Genomic DNA, 18,991 nt, shown 5'->3' on the forward strand with positions numbered 1-18,991 from the left:
GCGAGATAAGGTCCTCAATCACATTAATTTTCCACAGTAGTTGTGATGGGCTCTCTCTTTAGACATAGCCTTGAATTTCCCTTCCACCATCTGAGTATTCCACTCATGGAGCATTTACTCCTACTGGCATTAACAGCAGAAGCTGTAACTAAATGTCACTTCAGACAAAATTTCAAATTGACAATATGCATAAAAGATCGCTATACATCTGAACAAAGGGAAAGTTACTGCCAGACATGCACTTGTTTTTTTAAGGAAATAAACTACGCAATAAGACAAAAGCACACAAAGTTAAATCATATCTGATTGAGGCAACTGATGACTTACATGTACATACATTATGAATTAAACCCTCACACTGGACCCTTATATTACACTGGCAAAATGAATTAACATATTGAGCTACAACACATACACAAAGTGCATCATTGAAGGAATCAACATACCGTAAAGCAAATAAATGTTCGCGGCATGAAATTTTTTGCGAATTTGAGCAGACGGCCTTTATGGCGGTACAGATTTTTTTTTGCAAACTGCCACTGGCATTCAATGTATCTAGTGCAGACAAGAACTTTTACTTACATTTTGATATTGTCAATCTTGGCTCTTGCGAAATTCGCCAAATTAAAATGCACGCAAACAGATTTTCTGGTTTCACCGTATACTGAAGAATGCACATCACATTCAGACACACAGCCACCTCATCTACAGCCGAGTAAAGTTAAGGGCTAACTCAGATACTTGCATAGTACTGTATACGCTGTTATTTTTGCATACGGATATTTCTGCGAATGAGGTCATAGCCATTTTTGCGAGATTTTGTTTTCGCGAACTGATGCTGACACTGACGTAAATGCACTATTACTCCCTAGAGCATGGAGACATTTTCACGTGTTGTTAAATTCACGATCTAATCATGATTCTCAAAATTTGTGAAAATTAAACCCGTGCGAAAATAACAGCTTATACAGTACTCTGCAGTCATACAATGTAACAAACTTCCATTCACATTTCAAAATCGATTGGAATGGGGAACAAGGATGATGTTCATCTCTTTTTCATATTCAACAATTCTTATTTTTCATGAGCCTTTAAATAAAGTAATGGGGTTTGTACCCTCCAAGATTTATCACAGCACACAACCCAACTTATACAGCTGCAAATTATGATTACAACTATACTTATTGTATGATTAACTATTACGACTTCTTAGTAAGCAGTACTTGCACACCTATGAATTACCATTACCGATAAACTTACATCATTTTTTGCTGCATGATTTCTACAAGATTCCGAATTGCAATCACTTGAGACCGACAACATTCAGACAAAGTCCCATTTCATGACATTATAAGTATTGGTCTGTCTGTGTGCATTAAAACAGCATGCACCCATGTGACATATTTCCCTCTCAATGTATTTGCATCCTACCAGCAGACTCAGGGAATGAGACAGGACGTTCTATTTACGTCATACAGACAGGAGTGCACAGGGATTTGTTTACTTGACACATCTCGGAAATGAAATGACTTGGTACTGCGCACCGACTGCATGGGTGGGAGCATTTCCGAGGGATTAGAGATTCCAAGATTTCGGCTACGTCAGGCTACAGACAAAGGCAGGTGTACCATGCCAGACATGGATTGGATAGCTGTGTAGTACACATACCGTCTTACACAGAAAATTAGTGTACCATACACCAGCCGCTGCATCATGCAGATAGCAGATACTTAAGCTACACCTTTGAAACATACACCAAACACATTACAAGTCTTATCTCCTACATATTAAACACAAGCATCTACATCGCTTTTCAAATGTATTCCTCATATGACAACTACTCTCCTACAGCAAATGCTTTTCTCAACATCTCATAAAGCTTTGAAAACATGCACCAAGTACTCCTCAGGCTTTGGGCTACTAAGATGGATATGGACTTGTCCAAGTATTTCCAAACTTCCCTGATCTTTCCCTTTAACTTCAACAGTTGCATCGAACCTAAATGGAAAAACCCGCAGTGAATAGTCTTCTACATCTGGTGTGCAGTGACTGCTTTGAAAAACTCCTATCAAAAACGTCAACACAAACAGTTAATTAACAAACAATTCATTAAAAAAAGAGAGAGAGAGATGGTGAATATTGTCATGACAATGGGCACAAGAGATGTAATGTTAGTGTTGCACATATTTTTGAGCTCATGACTGAACTGAGGCAGTTTTCAGCTGAAAGCTGCCGACTGGCTTGATTCAAAGCTTAAGGGACCTATGCAATGGAAATGCATGTTGACTTGTAATCATTCATGATACCCTTGAACATCACTCAAGTAACCATATGAATATCTAAATAGAGTATGTGCCATATAAATGTTTCCATGTTCTAATATGACTAATGAAAGACATTGGAGGGAAATATTCAGTTTATGCCCAGTCTAGGGGAATGTGTATTCCAATGTGATTTGTTAATCATATACAAATGTACAGTACTTTAGCAATGACTGACATATTGTGTCACAGACAGAATCTTGGTTTGGGATTTTTTTTTTAAATTTCTATTTTCTATTTTTTTTTTTTTTTTTGGTGGGCATATCTAAGTAATCTGAAGAAAACGGTAGAAAGATTATTATGAAATATATGGCACAAATCAAGATATTCTTTTTGCCACACACGTGATGATCACGGTATTATAAATGCATTGTGGTGAGTCACTATGCATTTGCATTCCATAGGTCCTTTAATGCTCCCTTTGACCAAGCGCTGCATCTCACCTCTTCAAGTTTCTTGTCCGTCTCCAGACGACGTTGGACAGAGAGGGCGTCCTGTGCCTGGATCAGCTCACGTTGGAGGAGGACCTTCTCCTCGAGGTAGGCGTGTTTCTCCTCTCGCTGGATGGCCTTAAACTCCTCCCACTTCTGGTACTGCTCCTCCCGCTTCTGCAAAATAAATGAATATGTAAATCGGTCAACATTCATATTCATGAATGAGAACTTTTTCTTTCAGATGACAGCAAGTAGCTAGATCAAAGCAGCAAATGGTGTGGTTTTTGGTATGGCGGTATCCTGTGTATGGCATAGCACCCTCAAATGTACCAAAGCCTATGAAAATATATCAAGAAGGCTGCAAGTTTGAGTCTTGGGAATCTGAGTAATGGCATCCTGTGGAAACAAGATTCAATAGTTAAAGTTGGCAAACATATCTAAACATACCAAATGGCTAGCCGCAGCACCAAGTTCAAGGTCATCTGGTACATTCATACATGTGTATGTATGGGGGTGAAGGGGTGTGAGAGTGTATATATGTGTGTATACGTGTGTGTGTGTGTGTGTGTGTGTGTGTGTGCTATACTACTGTCAGACTGGAGTCATTTTTTCTGCCCCAGCGCCCTCGCTGGCGATGGGCTCCCACAATATTAGACCCCCCGGGGCAGATAATGACACCAGGGAGCCACTGTTTCCAGGAGGCAAAGGATGTAGATCACATTGTTTTAACTCTGTGGGAGTCTCGTCACGCCAGTTTGGACAAAAACTTTGAAGTATACAAATTACCCCTCCAGTCCCATTTGTCAACATGTATTGTTTATAGTGTGTATGGTGATGATACAATGCTAATATTGCATGAATCAAAAATCTCTGATGCTATTCTGTTTTTCTTATAGGTCTCTGCAACATCAAAGTAACCTTGTACTAACACCTTGTTGCTTGTCTTCAGGATAGTTTTAACATGTATATCATATACTACTGTATTTCCTTACTTCAGAATTATTCTTTCTAAAATGGCAATGCAAAACAGTTCATTTAAAAAAAAAAATCATTTGATCAAATCCTCATTCACAAAAATATATTTCATCATAAATAAGCTAGCCAATATAAAGATACCCTCATCCATAAGACTTCTATGATCAGACAAGTCAGAGCTTGTATAAATTCAATCAATATCTTCATATAAAGAAACATCACCTTTTCAATCTAAATTTCACATGTACAAATCATTAAACCATCTACTACTTTATTCCCCTACAGTGAGTAAAACTCTAATCCCAAAAACTTATTTAGGTTCAAGCATGAATGGGTATTTGACATTTATATTCATTTCTTGCTTCCATACACACTAGGGAGTATATAATACATCTCACATCTTCAGAAGATGTTGAACTATCTCAATGTATACCCTTCACTGGTAGCTTAGTAGATTTGATTTCTGCAGAGATTCCAATCCTCACACATTTCTCAAACTAGAGTTGCTCTTGCCTGGACTTGCTAGCAAACTGGAGAATCTTTGCACACAAACATGCACACAATATTATGTGTGTGTATCGCACATCACAAGCACGAAGCGAGACATTCCTTGCAACCAGGGTCCAGCTCAACCTAAGCCCTATGGTTAGAGATGCTCTCTGGTGCTATCTTAGACTCATTCTGAACATATGGCAAAATAAAGTGTGGTGAGAGAAAGTCAAATTTTATGTGGGAGAAAATACAACATGTGCGGGAGACACACAGCTACATTGTAGAGCAAAAAAAAAAAAAAATCAAACTCGGGCACGAGAGTGGGAGATTTTGTGAATATGGTCTCAAAGTGGTAGAAGTGGAGTCTGCTTCTACTCAAAAGAAAATATAATCAACCTATCTAGCAGAATAACAGTAAAATACTAATTCCACAGATATCTCTCATTACCCCCCTCACTCATCCATAATCACCATGACAATTATATCTATAACAAAGTTTCTCTGCCCTTGAGATATATGGATGACAATCACGGATATGCAAACAAATTTCTGTCGTTTTGCCACAGACCACAAAGGTACTCTGTTGACAACCAATAAACCTTCAAATTATGCCATCATTGTTATCCAGTGTATCATTATCTGGCTCAGTTATCTCACAACAAAAGCCACGGGATTGTTCCCTGAACAAAAAAAGAAGACAGGAAGGACTATTAGCTCACACAGCCAATGACGAAGGTCCCTGGGCTCGCACAAAAAGAAAGTGTAGACAAAAAATCACAATGCCTGTTACACTGGGCTTCCATTTGTGGAAGAAAAGTTCCAACTCAACCTTGACTACTACTGCACAAGCACTGCAGAGTATAAACAGAAATTGCTTTATTGCCTTAAAACACACACACACACACAAACACACAGACGCTGAAATGAAAATAGAAGTTGGAATACATTGGCATTTCTGCAGTAGGTACCCATTGTAGAGTCATCATTCCGCTATAGCTGTTTTAATTGAGGCAAGGCTGCATTTCCACACAGGCAGCAATTAACACCGCAGAGTGAATGCCGAGTCAGCCAGTAATCGTTCGCAATTTCTATGGCAGCAATAATGAACAGTAACAGTGTAGCTATTTGCAGTAATTTAGGCTATCCTAAATGAGCATGGAAAACACTATCCAAAACTGGTATAGCTTAACAAAGCAAGTTTGTATGACTGTATGCATGTGTCTTTGTGTGTGTGTGTGGGTGTGGGTGTGTGTGTATACATGTACATGTGTGTATGCTAACAGTTCTCTTTTGATCACGTACACAGCTTCGGACTAGGACGGGTACAGACACATTTGCTAACTGAAGATACACACCAACCAGGCATCCCTAGGTGCTGATAATGGTTTAGTAGACAGTGACTCATATATTAAAATGGCATTTGGAATGGGATAACATTCGTTGCGGGCGGGGTCTCTGACAGAGACTCTACCAATTTAGATGAGTACTACTGGGTGCTCTTTAGGCCCATTGTTACAAAGCAAAGAGGAGCATATTCTGTAGACACATCCGTAATCTAGAACCTGGTCCAGAGTGAATGAGTTTGTGCACGAGTGTCTGTCTGTGTGTGTGTATGCGTGTGTTTGTGTGTTGTTTGTTTTGTCTGTCTGTCAGTCCATCTGTCTGGCTCTGTGTATCATTGTGCGTATTTCTCCTGCAGTCTGTTGACTGCCGAGTTAAAGTCTTTAAACTGTAGACTTCTGGTTCATCACTTTTAAATGTTCTCGTACAGCAGGTCTACATTCTTGGTATCTATCAAAACACACTGCAGATGGGCTGATTTCACTATAACACATGTTTCCCATAGACACCTGCCAGAATATAGTCTGGACTCGTCTTCAATGGGTTAAACATTTTCACAAATTGGCAAGAAGATGGAATGCAGGATAGAAAACCCACAAAGAAGTTTTATTATTTTTTTAACAGTTGTAGGTTGGAGTTGATGACTTACTTAAACTGTGTTAGAGAAATACATGTACAGTCAATGAGCTAACAGGAAACAAATTGTTGTGTAGCTTACAACAGTCACATACAGCTTTATATCAAAAGCAATCTAACTCTGCATATTACACACATAATTATATCCTTCACTTTTAATAGCTTATACTGTTTTGCTACTTGGGCTAAGGCTTACAGAAATTGAAATTATCATAAATAGGAGAAAATATCAATGTTTTCTTTTTTTACTGAGAATCCTCTCCAATACATACATACATACAAGTACAGACATTCACACAAACACACCATTTGAACACTGACACATACTGACAGAGACATAGAAAAACCTGCACTCAAAGGTGCATTGTTTGCTGCCTACAAGCCGGTATGGAATGCAAGGAAAGAAATACCAAAAACAACATGCACATGCAAGGTGGTGCCAGTCTTTAAAAAAGTATTTAAAAAAAGAAGAAAACAACAGAAGGAAATCAAAAGCAAAACAGAAAGGGAAAGAAAGCAGCGACCTTAATAGAAAAATGGTTCCCCTTCAAAGCAGCTGTCTACATTCAGGCCTTCACGGGGCGCGTATTGAAATTCACACAATGCCACGCACACCTTTCTACTTATCAGACCAAGGTTTGACTCTTGCTGCAAGATGTGTGAAATTTCTCATAAACAAAAAATTGCCCAGGCACAAAAATACTCCCCTCCAAGTTTTGTTGTCGTTTCCGTGCTTTCTTGCCTGTCCTGCCTTCACCCTCCGTTGCCTCCAGACACATACAGCTGTAATGCACTTCAACTGGTTACAGCTAGATGTCAGCGAACAGTCAGCTTGAATAATTTTGCATCCTCCTTATGCCAGGTTTAATTGTGGAAAAATATGAAGAGCACTCACAAACACACGAGGACAGCTCTTAAGCAGTGCTCATGTCGTTTTAATACCGAAGAGGATCTAAACTAAAGCACTTGCCAGTGATGTATAATTCTGCACCAGTATAGTCTTTACATATAACTTTACCAATGACTGATAGTTTGTGCTGGAATTGTGCATTCAAAACATCCATGTACAATGAGCCACTCGCAAACCTGAACACCTTGAGATATGATCAACATAATATGCATTAGAGAAAATTGCACAAAGGTATAATTGTACAATTAGGCAGCCCTGGGGACACATGCACAATATTAGATTATATTGCCTGAGCTAAGAAGACACACCATCCATCAAGGGCATGTGCAACAAGGTCCACGGAGGGTAGTATTTTTGGATGTCCTCCATATCACAGCCCAGTCAAATGTACAGTGTATGATTATAACTGAAACCTTTTCTCATCATTTGGTTCGATAAATGTTATGCAAGGAAATACTGTACAAATGGATATTTTGGCTTCGTGTGTTCTTAATTCTGCAGAATCAAGACATTACATAGCAGAACATATAACAAGCATAAATATTCACATGCTTTTACTTCCACACTAGTTTTTGGTTGCGCCAAATGCTCAAAATTTTTCATACCGCAAATATTGCCACTTTTACAGTGTAACATGTTTCATCCTGCCAGAATTCTACACTGAAATGCTAGACAAGAATACATGTACCAGTCAGTACTGTTTTGAATGTAAACCCTTTTCCCTTGCTTTTACGGAATCTTCAAAAGTACCTAGCCATACAGATGTTTGGGAACATCTTTCATCATCCTATATTACATAACTGTTTATAAGAAGATGCAATAGACGAGGAAAGTCGGTGACAGACATGCTACCCTACAATGTCAATTCAGTGCAAAATGCTTCTGTGGTACAGATGCCTATCCTGACACAAATGGAAAAGATCTCTATAAAGATATATGTCAGTGCTTTGTACTCCATCAAACTTGACACTGGATGCAACCCATCCCAAGTGCATTCACATCAATATATTCAAACTTGCCTGATCTACCTAAGTCTCAAGTATTTTGAAATCATCATATTCCTGCCACTCAGTTGATTTTCAGACTCTGCTGTCAAGTCATACCCTTTAAACAGAAGGGGAGGGAGAGAGACGGATCCGTCTTCTCCCGTACGATCGAACTGTCATATTTCTCCAGGTTCTCGCACAAAGCGCCGATCCATTCGCACTTTCCTTCTTCAATTCCCCGACTGCACCGAGCCAACTTATTCATTCATTGATGTCTCCGAGATTCAACGGCTGCGGGGGCTGCTTCAACTATAAACATCTCAAGACTTCGACTCCTTGGGATATCAGGTGGGGGAGGGGGGTAAAAGTGGGACTGGGCCCCCTGTGTGTTTCATTAACCCTGATCCACACTGGGAAAATTTCCCCAACACGCCGAGGCTACGGTGGGTACTAACACACTCCCCCAATACAGCCGAACAGTGCTTCCGGCAATTGGTTGATTCCCAAGCTCTAGGACCGCAGCAAGCCTTTTTCATTCATCTTGTCATGCAGTACACGCTGCCACCACGTCGGGGCAGAAGGGGCTTACATCACTGTTAAGATGATTTCCTCTTTTGCCTTCGAGTCTAATCCAAGCAGTTTTGCAGGATCTCAAGCTTTTCTCATCTCTCTGCTTCTTTTTTTTTTCCCTCCCACCATCCCTCCCCGCCTTTTTTTTTTTTCTTCCAACCTCTTTTTTCTGATCCCGTCCTCCATTACAGATATCGACTCGTATCTTTTCATCCAATATATTCCGGCAAAAAAGTCATTCCATAATCTTACCTGAACTTTTCAGCGAGCCTCGTCTACAGATGAACGAACCAAGCAAAGGTTGACGAGTGAGCAATGTCTAAATCACTGACCAATATTTTCCTTCATTGCCATACCTGGAAGAGGGGCGCATTGCCATCTGTAGGCACAGAATATGTCAGCTATGTTCAACAGGACTTGAGCAAATATATGTCCCACTCATGCTTTGGTCTGAATTTCACTCTATTTAAACAGCATCATACAAAACAGGGTGTCTATGGCCTAATTGATGGTGAAAATTGCTACCGTTGCGATAGAAGAATATATGTTATAATGCAAAGGTAGACTGCCTCACTCTGTCAAATCTGAAAGACAGTGGGTAGTTCAGCACATTTGGTTGTATGCTTGACCTCACTCTCCAAATATTCGAGAATTGTTACACTGAAATGAACATCAGTGCTCTGAAATTACACCAAGATTAGAACCACCAGTATAAAGCACCATATAAATGCAATTATCATTATTATTATCATTGTCATTATCATTATTATTATTATTATCATTGTCATTATTATTATCAATATTGTTATTATTATATATTACATTAAATATGAGCATCATTCTAATCCAGCTAGATCTCATAGCAGACAAACTTTGCCCTGGGGGTGCATCTCAGCAAGAAATTTGTGAAAAAGATTGAATGTTTTCTGACTCGAGTACATGCAGGATGCATTTACTGCATACAGATCACTGGCGTACAACAAGCCATGGTTTTGTTCGTTTGGTGCTAGGTTGTTGTTGCTGTTGTTTTGTCTTTTTCTGGCTAAAATGTCTTGTGATGAGTGAAATGAATTCCATCCACCTGCTTCTCTCACTTTGGTGTCCACAGTTGGGACGTTGGTTCTGCCCGCATCACTTCGCATGCTTGGTCCGGCAAGCCTCGGGCACGCCTCAAGCAAACAACCTTATGCAGGCTTTGGGGTTGCCATGGATATCTCTCACGGAAGAAAAGGGCATGAGACCAATGTCTGATAGTTGATGCGCGCTGCTCTCACCTCTCACTATTTTTCGCAAGCGTCTGCTATCACAGTCACAGATTTTCTCTCCTCACATTGAGCAAGAAGTACACCTGGTTTCTCCCTCGTACCCCAACCTACATCTTTGACCTTACACCCTGGAATCCCCATCACCTTCCCTTCCTCTCACCCCCATCCCAGTCAAAACCTCCCCCCCCCCCAAAAAAAAAAAAAAAAAAAAAAAAATCAACAACCAGTACTACAAAACAATATCAACACTTGATGTAATATGCATTCTTACTTTGGTACAGTCTACCTTTCTTTTGTCACCTCAATAGTATTTTCGGAGGGGGGGGGGGGGGGATCAGCTTAACCCTCACAAATTAACTAATTCTTGCAAACAGGCTGAAGCAAATTGAACAAAGTTGTCAAGAAAATGCTGGTACCCACATCACTTGTTCTGGACCAAGACTGGGACATGTCTTGCCCCTTGATCCCTCCCCCACAAGCAGTCCCACCCTAGAAGCAGGTACAATGATTCTCCCCCCCCCCCCCCCAAACACACACATCATAACACAGCAGCAGCTGAGGAGCCTGAGAATAAAGGGAAGATGGTGGGGGGGGGGGGAATGTAGAGGAAGAGAGTCTTGCTTGGAGTGAGATAGGGTAGGAATTATTCGAAGAAGGGAAATCCGTGCACAAACACGGCTCAAGTTCATCTCAAATACCAGTCCCACACCGCCCCGCCGTCTCTACCGAGCGGTCGTCGGAAATTGCTCGTTGCAAAGAAATAGGCGAGTGGCATCGCGAGATTGCGATGGGAAGAAAGAGAGGAGGCAGTACTGCGAGCACTTTGGCTAGGATGCTCCTTAGCTTTCAAACTGAAGCTGACTGTTGGGTCCTTGCAAACTGAGGGTGTATCAGCACAAGCTGCATTACTCTGGTCCATTAAAGTTTAAATTTTTCGTGAATTGGGACTTCTGCGAGTGGTTGAATTTGCAATCGTGGAGAACAGCGATGAAATGGACAAATTTGCACGAGCACATCGCATTCATGTTGGGATCAGAGTAAATATTTTCATGTGTTGTTGAATTTGCAAACAGCAACAGACTCGCACAATTCATGAAAAATGAAACCCTGCAATATGACAATTAAAGCCTATACAGTAATTGCTGTTACAGAAACAAAAAAGCTATTATCTGAAGAAGAAAATCTGGTATCTACTGCATGGAATGGAGGTCAATTTTATGATATCGGCTCATGTGCAAGAAGTCGTTGTAACAAAAGATCAATGTGTGTGTCATTTGATACCATCAACTTGATAGCTTCATTAGCTCGTATCTTTAAATTAAGATAGACAGCATAATAATTGCCATAACAAAATGGTACTATTAGTACAATAGGTACATATATACATACACCTCTATATCTGATGACTGCAACCAAAAATGTGTATTTCAAACCCATGATGCCAGGTACATACAGAATACAGACATCCGATAGCTCATATTACAGGTAGAGTTAAAGCATGACAACAGATTTGTTTTCACAAGAATAAACATGAGGGAAAAGGAGTGAAAATATCTCCGCGATCTACATGTAATCCCGATTTGTCGCCAATAAAATTGACCAACTCCAGCCAGCAGGGAGCTTCAGCACGACTGTGATTGACTGTGGGGTTAGAACACGTGTCGAGAGCCACTTCGGACTTCATTAGGGGCAATAATCGCTGTCATAATAGCGCCCCCGGGGGCACTGCGATTGTAACAAGGTATGGTCTGCGTCAAATTTGATTTACATTTCTTGAATGACGAGCTATTTTGGAATGGGAGTGGGACCGGGATGGAGCGCAGGTTTGTCTTGTTTTCAGACCACACGCCACATGCTAAGAGCCCTCTCACTCACTCTCTCCCCCTTCTCTCTGTTTTCTCTCCTCTTTCTCCCCCCCCCCCCCCCCTTTACTTCCCTGGCATGCTTCTCTGCGTAGCGTTGCGGAGAAATTACAACAGCCCCCTGCTGGGGATCTCTGAATAGACTGGAATTATGGTGATCAAGTAGCTATTCCCGACACCTAATGGTGATAGTGATAATGGTAATTAGGCGAAGCACTTCATGGCTGTCGCATATACTTGTACAGTTCACGAAGTGACGCAATTATATTAATCACACAATTTTAGCTAATGAGCAATATGCTAGAAATGTATGCTAATTTTTGAAAACATGGAAAAAAAAACATGAAAGAAGATGGTTTAGTACACATGCATTTAGCTCTCATGAATATCATAGCATTACATTTTACTCATTACGAAGTCATTATCTTTAAGGTCAGTCATTTAAGCTTGGTCATTAGTGCAAGATAACTACCATCGTAATTTACTCGAGATTTTATACTACATCAAATGCTACACATAATTCATCACTGCACAAGATCACTGACATTTTGTGTATCAGATGGGTGTATTCCAACGATAGCAACGCAACACGAGCCAAAGGGTGTTCAGTCGATCAGATGATAATCGCCCGTGAAAGCTAGCAGGGCAGATGTTGGGCGCACTAACAGCATATCAAGATGTATTGAGGTGGCGTGGATGAGGAAGTGTGTTGTCATCAAGTAGGTTAACCACGTATACATACATAAACACACACCAACACATATGTACATAATACACTACAACACACACACTATCTATGTGTCAAGAAGGTAAACTCATGCACTGTATTGAATGCTGAAAGGTATAAATGCATTATACTGAAAGACTTGGATACTGTAGTGTATGCCCATGTTTGTATTTGCTATTTATGACTATGTTCTTATAAATTTGATATCAAAGCAAAGTTGATCAGAGGGAATTAGGATAATGGGAGTTGAATAGTATACAGGCATATGTTGCTTATAAGAATATGAGAACAGCATGGAACTATACACATTGTTTAACGTTTTTCATGCATGTACCTCGGACAATGTTTGACGGCAAAAAGGCCATAAATACATATGTGACCCAGAGATGGCAGTACTTTATGATGGTGAGTTACAGAAAGAATGACAAACATTCGGATTGACTCGAGTAAATGATAACAAAAAAAAAACAAAACAATAAGCTTTAAAAAAAAAACATGGTGGGAAGATTAATACAGTTTTAACTGTCATGATACATACAACATAGAAATTTCAACAGATCTTGTGAATTTAGTACTGACCTGGGCATGATACTTTTGCAAAATACATTGTATATATGATTTTTTTTTTTTTTAACTGTAACTTGCTCAATCTGAATGAATATAGTGCATATGCGCTTGCATACAATGTTGGCTCTTGCCTCTCTGGAAGTCAAAGTTTCATTTTGACAAGGAGCTTTACATGTACATGTATGTACTAGCAGGCTACAGTAAGGATCTAAAAAGCAGGAGGGTCCCATCATTTACTGGATGAAACCTTGTACCAAAATATATTAAGACCAAATGTACATCTCAGAGGCAAAGATGAAAAAGAAGAAGAAGAAGAAGAAGAAGAAGAAGATGTGATTTAATGTAGACTCTAATGTCTAAGTACTGTCTGTTTGGCCCCTTTAAATCTAATGTACCTCAGCAGTCTTGTGTCAAGACCAAATCATATGAATTATTAAAAAAAAAAGTATCTTTGCCATGTCCAATGGAGAATACTATGGGGGAGGGGGCACTTGTTTGAGTTTTTATAAGAATATGGCCACATCAATATTTATCATCCTTTTGTCCTAACCAAATACGAGACACAAAGGCCTCGATGACAGGAAAAAAACAGAAAGATATGGAGAAAGAGCAAAAAACAACAACAAAAGAGGGGAAAACCTCGTCCATGATGAGAAAAATTCCATAGTTGCCAAGGAACCATAGCAGAGCAATCAAAATGATAATATTTGCAGAAGTGCGGGCACTGCAACCTTTGGAATTTATCAGAAACCACGTAGATAGACACTGTAGGTTAGTCCTAAGGAGGACTCCAAATGACAAGACCAAGGGTAAGAGCTGCACCATCAGTTCTCTTTCCTGCCTCCCTCAACATACCTTTAAAGGGATGGTATAGTTTTGGTTGAGATGGAGATTCACATTTTAACTTTTTGCTAGACAATAAGAAACCATTTATACGAAATATTGAGGAGCACACAGTTATATACGAGGAATCAGATGTTAATTTGAAGAAAATCGGTTTTGAAAAGGCTGAGATATATTTAATATTAATAACAAAGAGGTCCTAATAGAATATGGGACTCACCTTTTATTAGGACCACTCTGTTTTAGTTTGTTTTTCCGACATCTCAGCCATTTCAAAAAGTGATTTTCATCAAATAAACTTTTTATTCCCCTTATGAATAGAATGTATGCTCTTTGATATTTCATATGAATGGCTCCAAATTATCTTGCAAAAGTTAAATCCTAAATCCCCATCTCAACCATCACTATACCATCCCTTTAATTCTCAATGAAACACTTCTCATCTTCACCCCTTGTATGTGTACCTGCAGTTCAGGTTCAAGCGTAAGCAGTCGGCGAATTGAGGCAGGGCGCCCCTATTCTTTCTAATTCAGTTCACCCACAGGGAGGCAGGTGTTAACATCTCAATACCACTGGAGGAGTCCCTATACCAATCTACTGGCAATCCATCCACACAGTGTGTGTATGTGTGTGTGTGTGTGTGTTTCAGCCACTGTGCACACAAGCAGTGACCAACCGGCACATATTAGGTGCAGCAGAATTTATACAATTACACAAACCATCCTCACATCACCTGACTGCACTATTTGTCGCTTGTCATTGAATTTTGACCTTTGGCCAAGAAAGGACAAAATTTCGTAAACATACAGGTTCAAAGCTAATAAAATAGAGCTGTTAAAAGAACATTTATATCATCAATTATACTTAATACGCAGGAGTCCAACTTGGCCTTTTTCAATCAGTGCATTCTCTCCAGAAGGTACAAATTTACTTCAAATCAGAAGTGTTTTTCCCCATCATTCATCTGACGAACAAATATGTCTATGCTGATCTTTGCTTGTTTGCACTGTGTTTGTAACTTGGGAACATCTACACACTTGAAAGACCAGTCAGGTTGTGTTTTAGCAATTCGCATCCTACAATGTACATTGTATTACACGCAAAATAAATGATACATGCTTACCAAACCATCAATGGCAACATGGTTGTAACAAAAATATAGGTAAGAGTAAAATGTGACATGATGCTTAAACAGTACCTGTAGTAAAATGTCTTGTATAAAGACAGTCATAATATTCATCATAGAATCATTTTCTATCAGCCTATTTTTTGTGCTCCTAATGATTCTGCCACTATCATGTTTGATATCACACATTTTTTTTTAATGCAACTTTTGTAAACCCAATCCTGATGTGAAGTGGAAATAAATGAAATGAAAAGTAGCCATAACTTATGGAACAGTTGAAATCATAAAGGAACTCATTTCTTCTCATAAAAGCAAATAACTTTGATGCGCATTGAAAACATGCACTTCATTTGTACCACTACAGTATATATACTTGTATGTCAACAGACAAGATTGTTGTTTACTGTTCGCCAATGGCAATGTGGAAGAATCTACACAAATCAAACCAAATACTGGGATAACAACATGGAGGTAAATGTTAGAATGCACAAATCTTATAAAGCTTACAAAGCTAATTTGCAAAAAGGCATGGATATCCTGACTCAAATCTACAAACTGAGATTCCTCAATGAGAAAAGCAGATGCACTGAATGTTATATCTTCACCCTTCCCATCCCTCTGTGCAAGTCTTAAGGCACGATACCACGGCAACCGTTTCCTTACCCGCTTCCCGCCTATTTACAGCATCTTGCTCCTCTCGCTGTTCTTCCTCCTCCTAGACACTCTGGCTGGATTTATATAAATCAGAGTGAAGGTCTCCGGAGCTTGCGGCCTTGGCGCCTGTGCTCTATCTACAGGTGCCCCACCGCCAAGGCTAAATCTCAGGTTACTGTTAGTGCGAGGACAGAGTTGTCTAGCATGGAGCCTTGTAGCCCTTTCCCACATCCCCCTCACCCCTTGCAGACTTTTTAATTTAGACATAAGTAACATCAGCTACAGAGTGCAACTCATGGACACGCATTATCATCTTATCTCTCTCCTGAAGAATGACACAAAAATTAACATATTATAAATGACAAGACTACCAAGATGATTAATAATGATTGCGACAGTTGTCATTATCATCATTACCATCACCATCACCGTCGCAGAGTTGCTTCTGCTACAGGTACAATTGACATGACATACTTTGACATCTCATCACCAGAAAGTGCAGTATTACCATCCCTATAGAATGGATTTTCTAATTGGCATGTTAATGGAGAAAGTACATTGCATGTGTGCACCAACAGTATTTGCCCTAATCCATTTTTTTTTTCCATAAGAGAATGAAGTACTCACTGTCAAATAGAGTAATCTAGTGATAAGAATTGACACATTTCTAATCAGTGGCTCAACAGGTCAATTTTTACACATTGATTACCAAAGAAATAAAAACAAATATAAAATAACCAACAAATTCCCTCAAAATACGGCAATGGGAAGCAAAGAATACTTTTTCTTCAAATTCTTACACGTACATGGTACAATTAGTTGTAGCCATCAAATGGAATCATACTTGCTTTGCCAAGCATATAGGAAAACTAAAGAAGTCATCAGAGGAAAGGCTAAATAGAACACATCATGGCACCATGGCAACCGTATCTGACCTACGTGATGCAGAACCATCCTTGACTGAGTGTACCACTGTAACTACTTACCCCCTTTATACAGACCTGGCAGGTAATTAACACAAGAGTTGCACTTTTGCTTGAGTTTTGCTTTGACCCACACGCTTGCCCGACTTTACTTTCTCCAAAAGGAGAATGAGAGGACTCTAAATTCAGGATAATGGCATGTGACAGCTTTCCCAATCATATTACAACCCCCCCCCCCATCACTATTACCGTACTATTACTGCTACACTACAATGCTACTAACAGCATACTGACACACACACACACACCTTCACACACGACAGCCATACATCACCTATTATACAGCTAATTGATGGGAAAGCGAAGGTGTATTCAAAGTCCCGTTGCAGAGGAAGAAAGTACAGGGACAGCCGGGGCTATTATTGACTGGGCAAAGAGTAGCCATCATTAGCATAACAGTAGCGGGCTATTGTGTGAGGAGACCAATCCATGAAGTACACCGTGGCAAGAGCAGCAGCGCGGGTATGGAGGGTGGCTGCATCACACCAAGTGAGAGTGTATGAGAGGGGGAAAAAGTGAGAGTATAATGTGTGTAAAGTGTGAGAGTGTGGGAGAGGGAGAGGGAGTAAGTGGGACTGTGGCAAACAAGCCATGGGAACTGGCTACCACCAAGCCATCAAGAGCGGTGGTGGTTGACAAGAGGGGCCAGGTCTGGGGATCCTAGCCCAGGACTTGAGCTGAGTTTCAGCTACCACATCATAAAAGATGTTGGATGATGACAAAGCAAATGATAGTTGTTGGAGCCAGTAAAGATGCCAAATCTATTAATATAAAAATCATTGAAGACAGTCATCTATCATCACTACCTAATAATGATAACAGCATCAGTGATTTACATGATATGACACATTGGCCTAGATGAAGATGGTACTGGCACTATAACACTATACAAGAAACGGCAGTTAATCCTAATAAAATGATGACATACAAAGATAATGATAATGATGATAATTAATACATAGGGCATGCAGACTAAGATCTTGTATATTACAGTGGTCAACCTGATGATGACAGAAATGAAAATGAACAAGATAACTAAGAAAAAACACACGAAAATAAAAAGATTCATGACACTAATATAGTGGTCAACCTGATGATGACAGAAATGAAAATGGAGAACTAAGAAAAAACACACAAAAATAAAAAGATTCATGACACTAATACCATTTTCTGCACATCAACAGTAGATAGCAAAGTGCAGGAGTGTTCTTGGAGAGCTAATTACTCAGTAGTATGTGGATGGTGCCACAGGTTAACAGGTACACAATGTATCTAATGTCTCGTTCTTCAGCTGTACCATTCTTCATCTGTACAAAAGTTTGAAATTACAGTGGTATCAACAATAAGAAATGCTGAAAGAATATTCTGCCGGTTGCATGAGTTTGGATTGCTAGTGAGTGAAATATCAAAGTCTTGCTATCATTTTTTCAACATTGCTACAAAGACAGGATTAGCAAAGTGGCATGTATCGTGCGAGTGGCATACAAGTCTTTCTTACATTCTCAAGAGGAAGTGAAAAACTGCATGTCATCTAACAAAGTTATCAAATGTGTTGCACAAATAATTACTCGTGTGCACACATCTCATATACACTTCATGACAAGATCAAGAAGAAAGGAAGACAAGCTTACTCATCTATTATGAGTAGAGAATTTGCTTCATTTGACAAGGCTCTAAGTTATACTTGTACTCTTAAAAGTACAGCTAGGTTCTTAAAATGCTACTCCCATTGCACACGGCAGCCTTGCTGTAAGTTTTATATGGTAGTTTTATACAGTGAGGTTAGTAGTAGCTTTTGGCGACCAGTCTGATAACCTAATAATCCTGAGTGGGTTCAGGGGACAGTAATCATCTGACTTTAATAGTATGGTGCAAGACTAACTGCATGACACATAGCATATTAACTGCCGTGGCACCGTATTACGATGTTACCTGCACAATCCATGGACGGAGAACATGTTCCACTCACATGCATCAATGGGATGAGATCACGGATGTGCGGATCTTTGATGTCGACAATAGCAGGAATGCTCCTTGCGCCCAAGCCTGTGAATGGGACTATTGGGTGTTGTCATCTCCTTGGGCCTCTATTCTCTCCATTATCGGTGCCGAAGGATGCCCTTTGAGCCAACACAACCGATTTATTGTCGACTTCAGCCACACACGCCATTAAATCAATTTAATTTGAATGGTGTGGGGGGGGGGGGATCAAGACAGGAGAAATACCCCTACAACCATCTCACCTCCTGTTTGCGTATCGTTGATGTTTGCCTGCCAGTTATATGCAAATGTGCACTAA

At 39.8% G+C, this 18,991-nt stretch overlaps 1 protein-coding gene across 1 annotated transcript in view; it reads right to left on the minus strand.

Moving 5' to 3' along the window:
- Positions 1-18,991, minus strand: part of LOC140238332 (uncharacterized) — a 121,971-nt gene that overhangs the window by 18,162 nt on the left and 84,818 nt on the right. The window contains exon 3 of the mRNA XM_072318267.1: positions 2,765-2,929. Within this exon, the coding sequence (XP_072174368.1) occupies positions 2,765-2,929 (165 nt within the window). The remainder of the gene's footprint in view (positions 1-2,764; positions 2,930-18,991) is intronic.

The sequence above is a fragment of the Diadema setosum genome, chromosome 2, assembly GCF_964275005.1.
Source record: "Diadema setosum chromosome 2, eeDiaSeto1, whole genome shotgun sequence".
NCBI lineage: Eukaryota > Metazoa > Echinodermata > Echinoidea > Diadematoida > Diadematidae > Diadema > Diadema setosum.